The 15,588-nt window shown below is 33.9% G+C and overlaps 2 protein-coding genes across 2 annotated transcripts; one reads left to right on the top strand and one right to left on the bottom strand.

Moving 5' to 3' along the window:
* Positions 1 to 3,782: 3,782 nt before the first annotated feature.
* Positions 3,783 to 8,643, bottom strand: LOC18054896 (sulfite exporter TauE/SafE family protein 3). The gene is made up of 12 exons (XM_006450566.2): positions 7,852 to 8,643; positions 7,477 to 7,636; positions 6,489 to 6,689; positions 6,342 to 6,406; positions 5,889 to 5,916; positions 5,713 to 5,795; positions 5,556 to 5,642; positions 5,404 to 5,454; positions 5,078 to 5,299; positions 4,591 to 4,684; positions 4,341 to 4,481; positions 3,783 to 4,242 (listed from the first exon to the last, which is right to left on the bottom strand). Exons 1-12 carry the CDS (start codon positions 8,065 to 8,067, stop codon positions 4,157 to 4,159), a joined length of 1,434 nt encoding a protein of 477 aa, XP_006450629.1. The 5' UTR covers positions 8,068 to 8,643; the 3' UTR covers positions 3,783 to 4,156.
* A 3,342-nt stretch (positions 8,644 to 11,985) lies between these two features.
* LOC18054895 (rhomboid-like protein 11, chloroplastic) lies at positions 11,986 to 14,538 on the top strand. Its single transcript, XM_006450565.2, has 7 exons — positions 11,986 to 12,295; positions 12,472 to 12,596; positions 13,208 to 13,293; positions 13,421 to 13,461; positions 13,554 to 13,720; positions 13,801 to 13,863; positions 14,159 to 14,538. The coding sequence occupies exons 1-7, from the start codon at positions 12,064 to 12,066 to the stop codon at positions 14,357 to 14,359; spliced, it is 915 nt and encodes a 304-aa protein (XP_006450628.2). The 5' UTR covers positions 11,986 to 12,063; the 3' UTR covers positions 14,360 to 14,538.
* The last annotated feature ends 1,050 nt before the right edge of the window (positions 14,539 to 15,588 follow it).

Below are 15,588 nucleotides of genomic sequence, written 5' to 3'. Positions count from 1 at the left end.
TCACTAATCCCAATTATCTATTCAAATTACAAATTAAACGCTTACAATTACAAATAATTTATGCATACCATTTTACGGTCTACTATTTATATAGTTGTGTTAGGAAATAACCTAAATATTTAGGTAGAAAATTGTCTTTATGTCCGTATCTACTCTTAAATAGTTGGAAAGAAATTTTTTTCACATCACACACGGAAACTTAAATCTCTACTTACCCATCTGGAAAAATAAAGTTATCGACCATCTAATTAATAGGTGATTCTCTCTTATACGAGTCATTTTGATAATTGATATAAGTTTTATAATAAAATAAGAAAAATGACTCTAAAATAACAATGAGGAAAGCAAAGGCACCTTTTTGACCGAAGTGTCTATATATGTTCAATATCATGCGTTCCGAGTACACAAATGAAAATTGCATCACGCATGCTAGAGAAAATCTGGATATCGACAAGTACACGCAACATTTGCTTATAGGGAATTTAATGTTTTAATACTTCCAATACTCATCAAATAAATCCATGGAAGACACACATTAGGTGGCATATTTGCAGAGATTCTGAAACAGCATGTAATCACCATGCTCCATTTTTCTCAATCATGTCTAATAAACCAACCCCACCTGCGAATGGAAGTATATTTGCAGATATTCTGAAACCCCGTGTAATCACTATGCTCAATTTTCTCAATCACGTCTGATAAATAGATATATATGTATCAAAGCCACATAATTCACTGATAAATATTTTGGAAGCTAATGTATGTCAAAGGTGATCAGTGACTTCCTTCCAGTTTTATCAATCATATTGTTCATAATGTATGTCCCTGTAAAAGCAGCAATAAATGCTACAGCAATGAAGTAAAGAGCTGCAAAACCAATTCGCAAGAAGCACTTTCCAGAAGTTGTTTTGGCCAATGACACACCGAACCGCGTATATATCTCTCTAATTAGGTATCTAATCACTTACCGTAAGGGACAGGAAATCCATTCGGAAGATAGAATTCAACAACGGACATAGATGGTGAGAAGGTCATGCCGAAGGTGGCTGCGGCACTTGGCCACTTGCAGCCCGCAAAACGAAGAATTAGTTGTTGCAACAAGTTATTCCAAAGCTTTTATCCCGAGTGGCGCGACGAAGCAAATAAAGATCGCCTGAGGGTGGATACTGAGCTCCAAGAATAAAGGTCCCATAATGAATCCGCGTCTATTCCAAGCAAGCCAGCCACAATGCCACAAGCACACCACTGAGCTAACTGTTGCAGTGAGCAGTTCCTGCTTTCCTCGCCCTTTGATGCAATGACTCTTAATCCCTCGTACAAACCAATTGCCTCATATAGAAACACACCAACAGAAACTGGGACGTGCAATGAGTTCAATACCTGGTACGCTGAGGAAAATGTAGCTGTATGGTTCTGTCGCCAGCACATTTCAAATGTCGCCAGCACATTTCAAATACTAATTAAATGAGCAAAAGAAACATGTAGTAGATTATAACATTAACATCAATGTCTTAAGAAATAATGAAGACCTTGGCGATCTGCGGAACCAAATACGCAAGCCGAATAAAACTGAGGAATCCAAGTTCCTTCCAACGAATATTTTCTAAAATTGTGACCTGCTATTGAAGGCCACTACTAAATTACTAAAATCTTCCATAAAACGCTGTTTGTTGATCAACTACATTGTATAATTAATGAATTGCCTTTTGAAGATTTCTGGTTTGTTTCCCAGGAAGTGGCTTGTACTCCGCGGATTCAGCAGTGCGACCTGATGATGGGCATGGATTCACAAGCAGTGCTGAATATTAAGTGAAACACCATATATACTGTAAGTTGGTAACTACGTAAATGGATTAATGAACTCACCACTTGACTCTAATAACCAAGCGACAATCTCACTAAAAAAGAAAAAGGCTAAAATGAGCACGAGCCACATGTTTTGAAAAAAGTATCAAGAATATGCACATATCCCATTCAATCAAAATAAGATAAGCAAGAGTAATGGTATTAGAACCCTCTAATTTATTATTAGCTCTCACTTTATAATTTGTTTTATTATTTTTTAGATTTATCTTTATTAAAATCAAAATAATATATCTTTTATCTTATTTTATTCCTTCTCCCCAAAACCTCTTCGATGTAACTATCGTCCTTCCACTTATATTCATTAAAACAAAGTTGATTACAACCACTAATACTTATCTTTTTCACCGTCAATCCATCACCTCCATCAATATATGATGAGTTTTAATTTTAAGTTTTTTATAATTTAATTCTGATGGTGAATTTTAGAAATTTAAAGTTATAACTCATCATATATTAGTGGAGGTGATGAATATAAGTGTCTACTTCTTAAAACTAAAATCATGATTAACTCTTTGCCATCAATTGTAGTGAATCTTAGGGATCCAATTACATTATCTTGACCCCACAACCTGAACATGTTTAGATACTCAGAAGATTAATGACACTTAACCTGTGCAAGCGTAATCTTAGAGATTTAGAAGTTAATATTTGACTTAAATGATAAATTAAATTTGAAAAATGAGAGAAATGTGAGAGAGGAGGAGTTAATTTATTGAGAGTTAGGGAGAGAAGGGAAAAAGTTCTATTTTTTAGTTCTTTATTTTTTTAATAAGGACAATTTTAAAAATTATAAATATTAATTGAAAAATGAGAGTTAAATAAACAAAATTAAAGGAGTCAAATATCATTACTCCAAACAAAATTATTTATGAAAAAAAAGGCTTTTAAATCTCTAAGATTTGGCTTGCTCAGATTTAGTTGAGTGTTATTAATCTTCTTGTCATCTAATGTGTTGAGGTTGTGTAGGATTAAGGGTAACATAATTGGATCCCAGAGATTGATCCCAATGGACAACAACGAGACTCATCAACATTTTAGTTTTTCGAATTGACACTAATATCTTTATTTTTGCTAATGGACTTTGTGTATTTCCATAGATTTATTATTGTACTATATTATCCACCGAAATTCACTAAAATTAATATAGTAATAATTTTATTTTTATCTAAAATAAGCAGAATTCGCATACAGAGAAGAGTTTGTATCTTCTAATTATTTATAACACAGGGTACAACACAATTCGCAGCACAAGAGTTGCTGTCTTAGTTTCATCTTACAGAAAGAAACAAGAAAGAAACATGGGACTAGTAGGGCCCTAAATGTAACCAATGATTGGATTCAATGAAAATGCTTAAGCTCTTTCGAAGAAGTGGACGTTACTGAATGAAATCAACGTATTATATTGTGGTCTGGTCCGTCTTAGGAATTAAAACTGTTACATGAACAAAAATAGTTTAATATCCCAAGTTCCCAACTATATCAATTTTTTGATAGCCAAGTTAATAGAATAGAAGGGATCAGTCAATGAGGGCAAAGCCTATTTTAAGGTAGATGACGGGAAAAAAAAATTCCATGGAACTTTAGGGTGTTCAATGAAATTTAGCCATTTTAGGCCTCTTAAACTTTTCAGTTTTTATAATGTGGCATCATCAAGTTTGTTGCTTCTCCAATACAAACCCCATTGAACCAAAATCTTGAAACGACTAGTCTCATTTTAGAACCATTTTATTAACAGCATCTTAAAATGGGTAGTCATTGATATTCAGCACGGATGTCTGTGACACCATTAACAGGATCAATAACAGAACAAGCAAGAGAGTTGAGGAGGTAAATGGTAAATTGTAGCAATAAAATGATGGAATGGAAGTCACTTATGGTGGTGAACGAGAAAATGAACCCTAATGACATGCCATAAGTAGCTGATTAATACAAAACTTTGTTACCACAGAACCCCCTCCACATAAAACATTGTACAAATGTAGCCGAGATTAATGGAATCTTTTGTGTTGCTGCACTTTGATCATGCTAAGGTCTCCAAATATAAGGATGAGTCACGCATTTGTGCCAAAAAGAGAAAAAAATGATCGAAGTTGTAATATCGAGCATTTAATCATATGCACTGAAACACTCGGGTAGAAGTATTTTGCAAATGATTGACTAACAAAAATTAATTGAGATTAGTAATCATCTCTGATCACTTTAGCAGGAGACAAACATCTAGCCTTAGAGAGTGATTAGGACACCAATGAATTTTTTTACAGGAAATGAAACAATAAAAGAGACAGGGCAATTATTTGTCGTACTTGCAGAGGTTCTCGAATCCCATGTATTCATGCCGATGAAACTTCCCAATCATGTTTGATATGCCTACTCCACCTATCAACCACAAGGAAACAAAACTTTTAGAATTTGTAAAGTAATTAGAGCCTACATAACTACACATCCAGCCTGATAACAGGAATATCAACACTAACCTAGGGATATCGCGCTAACAAATATCATAAAAGCCAAAATGAAGATGATGAGTGATGCCCTTCCTAATAAAATAATCAGCTTCCTCACAACATGTTGCCCAATGAAAGCAGCAATGGTTGCCACAGCAACAAAGTATAGAGCTGCCAGTAAAGAAAAAAGTCCACAAATATTTAGATGGGTTATTGAATGATGATTAAAAATAACAGAACAATCTAGAGAAAGTTATTGGAGTCAGGTGGCCATGGTTACCATAAGGAACAGGAAAACGTTTCAGAAGGTAATATTCTACAACTGACATAGATGAGGAGAAGGTCATTGCAAAGGTGGCAGTAGCGCTAGAGACCTGCACATAAGTCATCAACAGGGTTATAACCACATTAAATTAGCAATGGTTTGACTCAAAGACAAGACGGACATGCCAACATAATTTTCTTTGCCTTTATTTCTGCCTTTCTATCTTCCTAGCACATTTTTGCATAATCAGACATGTCATTATGCGCAGGTGCTCTTGTCGGTTTCTGTATAGCGCAGATTTTTTTGGCAATAAATTGAACTGCTAAATGCTAATGTATACGATTTTCTCCCTTGAACAACAAAGGTTATTATGAAGTGTAGCCATCATGATTTTATAATTCATAGACATTGGTCAGTGTGTTTTATGAACTGGTTTTACTCTTAAACTTACAAAACCAATTCCTTTGCTCCCACAAATCTGAAGGGAAACAAAAACACTCACCTGAGGTGGGACTCCCAGCTCCAAAAATAGTGGACCCATGATAAATCCGCCACCTAGTCCAAGCAGCCCACCAACAATGCCGGCCAACACTCCAAAGGCACAATAGCTAACAAGCTGGAACACTCTGAAACTTTTTCCATCATCTCCCTTGGATGCTATTACTCTTCTACCCTTGTACAGGCTAATAGCCTCGTACAGAGATACCACAAGAGAAACTGGGATCTGCACAATATAACCAAAGTCGATGATAACCAAGCTTAGCTGTTATGAATGCACAAGGAAACATGAAAAAAAGAGACAACTCTGGTAATGCCAATAGAATGTACCTGCAACAAGTCCAATACCCAGTACACTATCGAACAAGAAGCTGTATGATTCTGTTGCCAAAAGTCATAGTTCTTCAGTTAGCCCTGGATAGTGCATTAATAGAGATTGGACTAAACACTTTGACAATTAGAATCAGCATAAGAAACAAAACCTTGGCAATCTGCAGTCCGAGGAATGCAACCCAAACAAATACAAGAAGCCCAAGTTCCTTCCAATAAACATTCTCCAAAATGGTGACCTGCGATTATCAAATTAAATTAGTCCCATGAATGTTAGGATCTCATTATAGCAGATTAGAGTATACACACTTCTGGTTCCATGGCATCCTTCTGAGGACCACTTCTGGGGCCGCTCGGAAGAGACTTATATTCCACCTCACCAGCACCAGCCCCTGAAACAATGGAAAATGTATGGAGACTGAATTAAGAAGGAAGATGCATACACAAAAATATATAAGGTCTCAAATACAATAAAATAAACTTACCATTAGATCCCAAACACCTAGCGGCCTCCTAAAATTCACAGCAAGGTCAAACAGTTAAAATCATTTTTCAAAATATAAACGCATACATTACAGTGGGACTTTGAACATGGTCCTTTTTCCTTTTGTTTCTTCTTCTACTTTTTCTTCTTCAAATTCTTTTTTTTTAAAAAAAAATTGGTTGTTCTTGTTAAATTAGAGAATGCGAAGGCATAAAACAAACATTAGGAGGGACTTCATCCCAAAAATTCAGAGTTATGACTCTCTATTCTTTTTAACTGAAATGACATGTTGCAATCCTTCAACTTTCTCCAAAATGCAACAGAGAAGGTTTATTTCAATAAGCCACAACAGAGATCATTAATTCTCTCACGGTGGAATTATCCAGTGTATACAAAACAAGTGCATACGGCCTTGAACTCTATGCAAAATGTCCACATAAGTTTAAGGGATTACCTTTTTCAAAATGGTTTCTCTTTTCCATGTCTCGACTCCTTTCAAGAATGCCTTGGTTGAAGTGCCTATATACCACACACAATCGACAGAAGCAGTTAGAAAAGCAGAATGCTCAGCAAGGGCAACCACAGTTCTACTAGTAATTACCTATAAAGAGAACAATGAGTAGAACTGTGACCATCCAGTCAGCAAATATCACATTGAATGCAACACCTATACTAATTCCCAGCATAAGCATCGGTTGAATAAGCAGTGCCAAATCATAGTCAATGATGGGCATATCAAGCGTCGGGTGCCTCAACTTAAGGTTGTAGTAAACCGTTGAGACCGCTGCACCCATAATCATACCTGAAACAAAGCCAAAAGGGAAAAAGATAAGCAAACATGGTTCGAGAATCTACTAAAAAGCGACTCCTGAATTTCTGCACATATCCAAGCGTAAAATTTCACTACTTCAAAGTGACAAGTGAATATTTCTAGGCAAATGGTAACTCATAGCATATTAACTGACTGCCTAAATGTTTCACCCAGAAATTTGACACAATGAAAATGTGGCAATTTCTCATTCTGAGTCCAGTATAACCAAATTTACAGAATGGTAAAAGTGTAAAAGTATCAACAATTTCAGATCACCAAAAGATGGTTTTCCGTCTTGCATTAACTGAGGGATAACCTTTAAAGAAAACCCCAGTTCGGACAAATGAGCTTAATTAAATTTCCATGCTCACAAACATTACACTCAAGATTCAGATTGACCAAAAATAGAATCAAGATTCAGATTTACCAAAAATGGAATAAAGCAAATTCGCTTTTATTTATACTTAAAAAATAAAATATGAAGCTGCCAAAGCATCCTTTGAAAGTTTGAAGTTTGAAAAATGTTAAAAAAAAAAATTCAAATGGTTTTAAAAATTTTATAAACAGCCTTTACTTCCATGGAAAATGAACTTTGGGCGATGTCAAATAATCTATTGATTTTTCTTTCTCAACTTTTTAGTCTCTACTTTTAGCATATCACCATCATTGAATCAAACTAATAGTTTATTTCAACCACATTACTTCCCTTTCCTTCCATTTTTTTCCCACCTTTTTTCCTTATAAGAATTTCTACTAAAAGAGATTCGCTGTCTCTTACATTTTGATATAGCTGTGGCTGATTTTGGGTCAAACCCAATAATTAGGCTAAGCATAGGAACAAAAATACCGCCGCCGCCAACGCCACCTACACTTCCAAATGCTGCTCCAAAGAATCCAATAATGGTACCCAAAACAATTTCCCACCCAAATTTCAGTTCCTGTCAAAATATCCACAGTTGACTTTTATTTTAACAAATAAGTTAATAATTTTTTTTTAATGCACATAAAATGTACAGAACCACTGCCTATAAAAACAATTAATTCAAACAACATGATAATTGACACTCTTAGTTTTTAAGTAAAGATTAAATACACACAATCATTGAAACATCTACTGGAAAATAAAAAACTGTTGAGAAAACGTTCAACTTACAGGCCAAACATGGTGGTAACCGGATCCTTCGGGCTGCCATAAGAAATTTACAGCTTTGAGCAGGTAATTGGAATCTTGTCGTTCTGTTCCATTGAAACTTAAAGTTTCGATTTTTAAGCCTCTTTCAGCTTTAACACATACAAAAGCTAATGCAAAGTTTAAAAAAATCATCATAACTGATCTCAAGATCTTCCATTTTGCTCCCAAATCTGCCATTACTTTGTAAATTCACCGCGTTTTTCAACAAGCTCAAAATCCCACCTTTTTAAAACACGAATCATACAATTTTTTATTTTTTTTTAAAATTTCAATTTCTACAATAGAAGAAAACAATTCCAGTTCTCAAATCCTACAGAACCCTTCAGCAAATTAATTAAAAAAAAACTCTTTTAGCAGCCCAAGATCACATGCGTTTAATTACAAAAATTCCAACCAAAGCAATGATATGAAAACGCTGAATCTTTGTATGAGTGATTGTTATTGGTCTGGGAATAAAGGAATAAAATTTGCAGGGAAAACGAGGGAATTTGCAAGAAAGTTATCAACTTTTTGTGTTAAGATTTTTGAGTTTTGAATTGAAAGATCAAAAAGAATCACAAGAAATGGCCAAATGGAAATTTTCAAAAAGGTGGTGGGAACAGATCAAAAGGGCAATTTTTTTAGTGATGCTTTTTAAGGAGATGGAGTTGTATTTTTGCAAATCAATGATCACTGTAGCTACAAATTTTATAGAGTGAAGAGGAGAGAGCGTGGGGGTTGGTTGTGAATTGCAGTGACATCACTTGATGTTAAAAGAATTTTTTTTTACGTCGGGCTATTTTGATTTAACTATGGTTCTGACTTTAAAATTAAAAAATGTAATTGCATTATATATTTATAAGAAAAAATTTATTGTTTTAATAGTCTTATAAATTTAAATATAAATTATTAGGTTTGATATAATTTTTACATATTAAATGATTTAATATATTAAAAAATATATATACGTGGTACTTTAGCAAGGAAATAAGAAATTTATTTGTGTCATATATATATATACACACACACATTCAATATTTTAATTATGTAGCTTAACTTAATCCTCTTCCTAATCATGTGAATTGAAATTATGGATCTCTTTTTTTCTCTAAATAATTATTCACTCCTATTTTTAATACATTAAATCATATAAATTAAAGAGTCAACAACAAAAACTTGGAATAGAAGGGACGAAAGCAGTCTATCGAATAGTGTTGTGCAGTACATAGATACAAGTTCAAATGATTTTATTATTTAAAGCATTTAAATAGCGGCATTACATACCAAGATGGTCCCGATCATAATGCAATATAAATAAGTTTATCTTAAATTGTTGTTATATGAAATTAACTAAAGGATGTTACTAAGTTACATAATAATATATCTTATATGAATTCTTAAATTATGTTTTTTTTTATCAATTATATATACGGATCATAATAATATAATTAAATGGGTCTAATTATGTTAGAACCTTTTAAAATAAAATATTTTTTATAATCACATAATTATAATTATAATAAATAAAACGTGTGGTTAAAATTTGTGCTCTATTATAAAATGAACTCCGACGTAATAGGCTAACTAAATTTCTTTTTCGCTGAAATATTATTAAAGAGAATTTTGACTCGGCGTGTTTTGTAATGAAGCGTACAAACAACAAATCGGGTTCACTAATCACGTGATAAAACTACGAACATTAATAAGCGGCGCGAAGAGGATTCTGACACAGACGTGATGCACTTTTGTTCCTCCTTGTTGGGTTTGTTTTGGTCACAATCATTTGGCAGCTCTCGCATACCCTAAATCCAAAAAATAGTGCAAGCAACCACCGAAATAATTTGTGGGTAATTTTTAAAAACATCCCTTGAGGTTTGGACTTGTTGCAAGTAGATGGCGAGAATTTGTTTATTTGTAAAAAATCCCCTACCGTCAGTTAACTTTAACATTGACCGTTAGTTGACTATGTAAAGACAATATTACCCTTAATAATAATTTGTAAACGGAAATAACTAAAAAAAATTAAAATTATTGACTATTTTACCTTTTTTAAATTATTGATATTTTCTTAAAGTTTTTACAAGAAAGATAAAATTAAAAATTTAAAAAAATCATCTTTAAATTATTGATATTTTCTTAAAGTTTCTACAAAAAAGATAAAATTAAAAACTTGAAAATGAAATAATTATAATCTTTACCTATGATATTGTAAATCTTTGGAATTGACAAGGATAAAATTGTCAAAAAATAGAGTTTGTACTTTTCGCGTCAACAATTTTAATTTTTTTTTAGTTATTTCCGTCTACAAATTGTTGTTAAGGATAATATTATCTTTGCACAGTCAACTAACGGTCAATGTTAAAATTAACTGACGGTAAAAATTTTTTTACAAATAAATAAATTTTCGCTATCTATTTATAACAAGCCCAAACTTCAGGGGAGATTTTTAAAAATTATCCAATAATTTGTCAACGAATAGTTGATACGAACTAGTTTTTAAAGTATTTATTGTTAATGTCTGAAAATATTTTTTTTTGAAAATAGGTTTCAGAAGTGACAGCTGTTTCTTGTTTCTGTATAAATGTCGGATTTTAATCTGACATTAACTACATTTCTTTTCAAATATAAAGAAAGAGAAAAAAAAAAGGGCAAGAGACATTATTTTAATCTGTAACCTCACCAAACCGGACTCACTCAAAAGGATTTTGCACAATTGGCAACAGATCATGCTGTTTCAGTGTTTCTGATTCTTATTTTACTTCATCTCGTCATCATTTCATCAAGTGGCAGTATAATTATATTACTGGAATTAAATCATCTTCAGCGACTTTCACGTTGAGAACAGAAATAGTACATATGAAGGCTGCATGGAGAATGCTTTCACGAATGTTATCATTATTTATTTCTTTGCAAAACATGTCACGTTATGCAATCAATGCACGCACCCAAGACTCAACGCACAACTACTTCATCAAACACCCAATACGTTATTATTTTATTTAGTTTAATGTATGAAATAAATTTAGGCCCGAAAGAAAATCTTTTATACTTTTACATAGGCTTCTGGTATAGCATGCAAGTGAAACCGTTTTTTTAAGTGGTTCTTTGATTAGATTTGTTCTGATACTTAAATAGAAATATTACACATGAATTTTGGATCTATATACATAACACATATGTAACTATTAAGCAGCGACTAACAAAAAATAGAAAAAAAAATGTTAATCTCTCGAACAAATTGTTAATAGAATGATCTATATACATAACAATGAATTTAGATGCACCTATAATTTTTTTTTTCCCGTTTTTGTTTCTTCTACATTTATAATTACACGTTTGCAAGAGGTGGCAACCCCATCCCGCAATAGAGTGGATGAATTATTTGTTTATGCTTTAGAGATGAACGGCTGAGATCGATTTGATTTTTCTTGACCTGCATCGGTCATTCAATGGTCCCCACCCAAGATTCCTGTCAGATTCATGCCGTTATCGAAGCCATGGCCATGGCCGTATTGGGGACCCGTCACTCCATCAGTTGACAGTTGACACTAAAATATGGTTAAATATAATTGAAGGAGAGCCAATCATTCTATTAGACTATTACCCTTCCCGAATTTTGATTCAATTTATTTAAGGGAAATATATATAATAAAAAAATACTATGCATTTTAACAAATATTAAAATGAAGATGTAAAAGGGCTTGTGTTTGTCCAACTCAGCAAGGCGGCTTCGGATTCTTGTTAAAGAATGAGATTATGAGATGATTAACATCAAAAGTGTAATACTGGATATTGGTTATATATATGTTTGCGTTGCCTTTTTTTTTTTTTTTTTAATTGCTGGATATTGGTTATATATATACTTTATTGGGTTATTTCCGTTCGGTATCGGAAGCGACCCGTTGCCGACCCTTGAGTTCCACATTAGTTAAAACAGTGATTATAGGGTTTGCCAAAATTCATTGTTGGACACGGCCTTAATCACTCTGGGCCTTTCAGACGAGTGTGAACTGACACTACACTCCTAAGCCACAAAGTTTAATTTCTCTTGGGCCAGCCTCTTAACTCACTGGGCCCATATCAACAACGCGTCTCTGCGGAAAATTTGCTGATTGAATTTGATGAAGAAACATTAACAGACACCATCCCACAAGAGGGGAAGAATCTCTCTTTGCTCGGTCCTTGCAATACAGAATGGCGCAATTTCAGTTTCAACTAGCAACAGTGAAGCCACATCACTCATTCAGTTTCATGCCCATTGCTCCCCTTTCTATTTCTCACAAACCTTTTAATTTTCTCCCAAAGTCATCCACAATCAAATGTCTATCTAATTCCCCAAAACTCAACTTACCCATTAAGCTTCGTCCTCTTCGTCACCCTTCTCTTACCCTCCGGTCTCGCTTGGTATGCAATATGAGTGGCTCAGGTAAAAAATCTCACTTCTGCTCTGAATTCTTATGCGATTTTTCTGTAGGCGGCATTTTAACGAACAGTTGGATTGCTTTAGTTTCTTGTTATTGTGGTTTTGCATTTTGGATATAAAATTTAGTTCGCAGTTAAATAAACGTTTAAACAAAGCGTATATAATAATATGTCTGCTAGATATGATATCACAGCTTGAACTCGACAAGCCAGAAGAGAGGAGGAAACCCAAGAAGAGCGTGAATGGTGTATTTTGGATTATTCTTCTTAATCTTGGACTATATGTGGCTGATCATGTCTTCCAGGTAATTAAAAATTAAAAAAGAAAAATTATATTTTGTAAAATTGAACATGCGTTACTCGAGGGGCGGCCTAGTTCACATTGACTATGTTGTGTATATGTGCATACATGTAATTTTATGTTTTACTTACTTACGAAGTAGTGATACAAAGTGACGTGACATGCATGCGGTACTCAATTTCATGTACCTTGTGTGAGTGTGAGGACAGTCAGATGGTAGGATAGGTAAACACGTTACACATCTTTGAAATAATGCCATGTCACATGCCACAGCAGTTGGGATATGGACTTTGTACACTAACTTCATAGGCATAGCATTTTTGGTTTTGGATTGAGGTTTTGTGGCTTTTAACCATAATTGTTGTCAAATAGAATCACTAGTTATCAAAGTGTAAGTAAGAGAGGATTGGTGAACATTAGTAAAGGGAGGTGTTTTCAACTTCTAGTTTCTATGCTTTTAAAATTAAGTAGAAAAGCAACAGTGGCAAATGTTCCATGAGCAGAAGATAGTTTGCCATAGCAATAACGAGAGTTATTTTTCATGGTATTATTATTGCTATTGTTTTACATGGCATATTGAATGATACTAACTCCAGGGTTTCTACTTTTGATTAGGTCCGTAGCATCAAATCTCTGTACTTGTACCATAATTTTCCGGCATGGTACCAATTTGTGACTGCAGCTTTCTGTCATGCTAACTGGTGAGAATTTTGAGGTATTGATAATTTTGATGAAGAAAACATCACAGATGTCACAGATGAATACTGTACTCTAGTATAATTTATTCTTCTCTTTGTTGAGTTTCTCACTTTTGTGAACTCTTTTCAGGAACCATCTTTCCAGTAACCTTTTCTTCTTGTACATCTTTGGTATGCGTTTGATCCTGTCTTTGATTATGAAATTTGATTATTGAAAAGGATCCATCTGAAATGAATTGAAGTAATCCATCTTTCTTAAACAGGGAAGCTTGTTGAAGAGGAGGAAGGAAACTTTGGATTGTGGCTCTCTTACATTTTTACAGGTGCCGCAGCTAACTTTGTTTCATGGCTTATTTTACCAAAAAATGCAGTTTCTGTTGGAGCCTCTGGTGCTGTTTTTGGGTTGTTTGCGATTAGTGTCCTTGTGAAGGTATTCAAATCATGAGATGTGTACACTTCAAAATAAAATTTATTTTTAATAAAGCTTCTAAACCCTTTTGCTTATTGTAGATGTCTTGGGACTGGAGGAAGATTCTGGAGGTGCTTATACTGGGCCAATTTGTTGTGGAGAAGGTGATTACTTCCCTGTTATGTTGGAGATTATACTGACTTCATGAGAAATAAAGAAGTTTGATGTATTGATGCTCACAATACTTTATTTTCAAGTGTATTGGGCCACTCAGATGCTTATGATGTTATCATCATGGAATTTCATCCAAATCTAAAATAACACATTCTTGTGTTTCTTTTGCCTAAAAATTGACATAAGCTTTCAACTTTCCTACTTTTATCAGTATTTTTTTTTAGCAATACATTTCCTTTTTGAGACATGTGAATCTTCTGAGTATTGTTTGCTTTGGCTCTATAGGTTATGGAGGCAGCCCAAGCTTCAGCCGGAATGTCGGGCACTTTTATTGGTGGCTATTCAGTGCAGAGTATCAATCACATTGCACATTTATCTGGTGCTCTCTTTGGTGTATTTCTGGTTTGGCTTCTTAGCAGAGTTCCTTCTCAACCTCCTAAGAATAAGGCATTGAATCTTCGCGAGAAAAGAGACAAAACTTCGTGACAAAATTAACCAACCTGTTGTATATGAGGACAGAACCGCAAATCCTGAAACAATTTATTATTACAACAGTTAATCTAAGTTGTAAAATACGCATATCCATAGAATTTGCAGGATTGGGTATACTTGAAATTTATTTGAGTTGTCAGTGACAAGTTATTTTACAATGAAAACAAAGCTTATTTCTTGAGTAGTGAGTTGGAAGTTATTTTGCAATGGAGAATATGTGGCAGTGTTTTATGTGTCTTTTCGAGTCGTGTTTTACCTAATCTCTAATTGTGCCGTACTTTTAAGGCACATGCGCCTAAAATTCTAAGTCTAATCCAGTCCACATGCATGTGCGTGTCGTGTCATGCCACATGCTGCCCGGTCCGTTGACCATCTTTAGAGTACGCTTAAGACGGGAAACCAAATGGCATGCCCAAGATTTGAAGTAAGAGTGAGAGCAAAGTGGTTGAATAGTGCACTCAATCTAGTATCGACATAATGTCTAGGAAAGGGCTAAGGGTGAGCATACGGGAAAACGAAACCTAGGCCATAACTATGAAATGGAAAGAATAAAGAAGACAACGATTAGAATTAGAGCGCACCCTCTATAGTAGCTGCTTGTCAAATCTCCTTCTATGCCCAGTTTGTAGCTTAGACTAATTCCTCGCTGCTAGAGCAGACCAGTTCTTGAGTTGTGATACAATAGAGGTAAGATCTTGTGTGTTAGTTGAGCCACAATCCCAATAGAAACAACAACTCCATTTTTCCCTTAAGGAGTAGAGATGAACCATGATAACAAGTGTGGAGCATAGAACACCCCTTTCCTGTAAAAGTAATTCAAAGCTTTAATAATAGGGTTAGATAATAGTATTGAATCAAGTACATGGATCACCCCTTTCCGGCACATGTCTCAACTCCTAATTTAGGGCAACACCCCTTTCATAGTGCAATTCATAAAAATAAATATCATTTAATATTACTTAGTCATAGGCTTATTATTATTTGTATTCTTTTAAAATGTTAAATAATGTTAAATGAAATAAAATTACAATTTAGAAGGTCACCAGCCAAAGCACATATATTTATAAATAAATGTAAATAAAAAAGTAAATAATATTAAATAAAATAAAATTATATTTTAAAAGGTTAAAGTACATAAAGTTATAAATAAACTGTAAATAAAAAAAGTAAAGGGTTAAACAAAATTTAACATCACAAAAAACCAAAATTAGTGGTACCTTTGA

This window comes from Citrus clementina, unplaced genomic scaffold, assembly GCF_000493195.1.
Source record: "Citrus clementina cultivar Clemenules unplaced genomic scaffold, Citrus_clementina_v1.0 scaffold_1, whole genome shotgun sequence".
In the NCBI taxonomy this organism is placed as follows: Eukaryota; Viridiplantae; Streptophyta; class Magnoliopsida; order Sapindales; family Rutaceae; genus Citrus; species Citrus x clementina.
The sequence above is the reverse complement of the archived record's forward strand: the minus strand, read 5'-3'. Positions and strand labels throughout refer to the sequence as shown.

Excerpts from the sequence above, each read along its gene's own strand:
- LOC18054896 (XM_006450566.2), bottom strand. The coding sequence starts at position 8,067 with ATGGCAGATTTGGGAGCAAAATGGAAGATCTTGAGATCAGTTATGATG. Across the intron at positions 6,407-6,488 it reads ACTCATTGTTCTCTTTATAG|GCACTTCAACCAAGGCATTC; the intron begins GTAATTACTAGT and ends TGTGGTATATAG. Across the intron at positions 5,796-5,888 it reads TAGGTGTTTGGGATCTAATG|GGGCTGGTGCTGGTGAGGTG; the intron begins GTAAGTTTATTT and ends CCATTGTTTCAG.
- LOC18054895 (XM_006450565.2), top strand. The coding sequence starts at position 12,064 with ATGGCGCAATTTCAGTTTCAACTAGCAACAGTGAAGCCACATCACTCA. Across the intron at positions 12,296-12,471 it reads ATGCAATATGAGTGGCTCAG|ATATGATATCACAGCTTGAA; the intron begins GTAAAAAATCTC and ends TATGTCTGCTAG. Across the intron at positions 13,721-13,800 it reads CGATTAGTGTCCTTGTGAAG|ATGTCTTGGGACTGGAGGAA; the intron begins GTATTCAAATCA and ends TGCTTATTGTAG.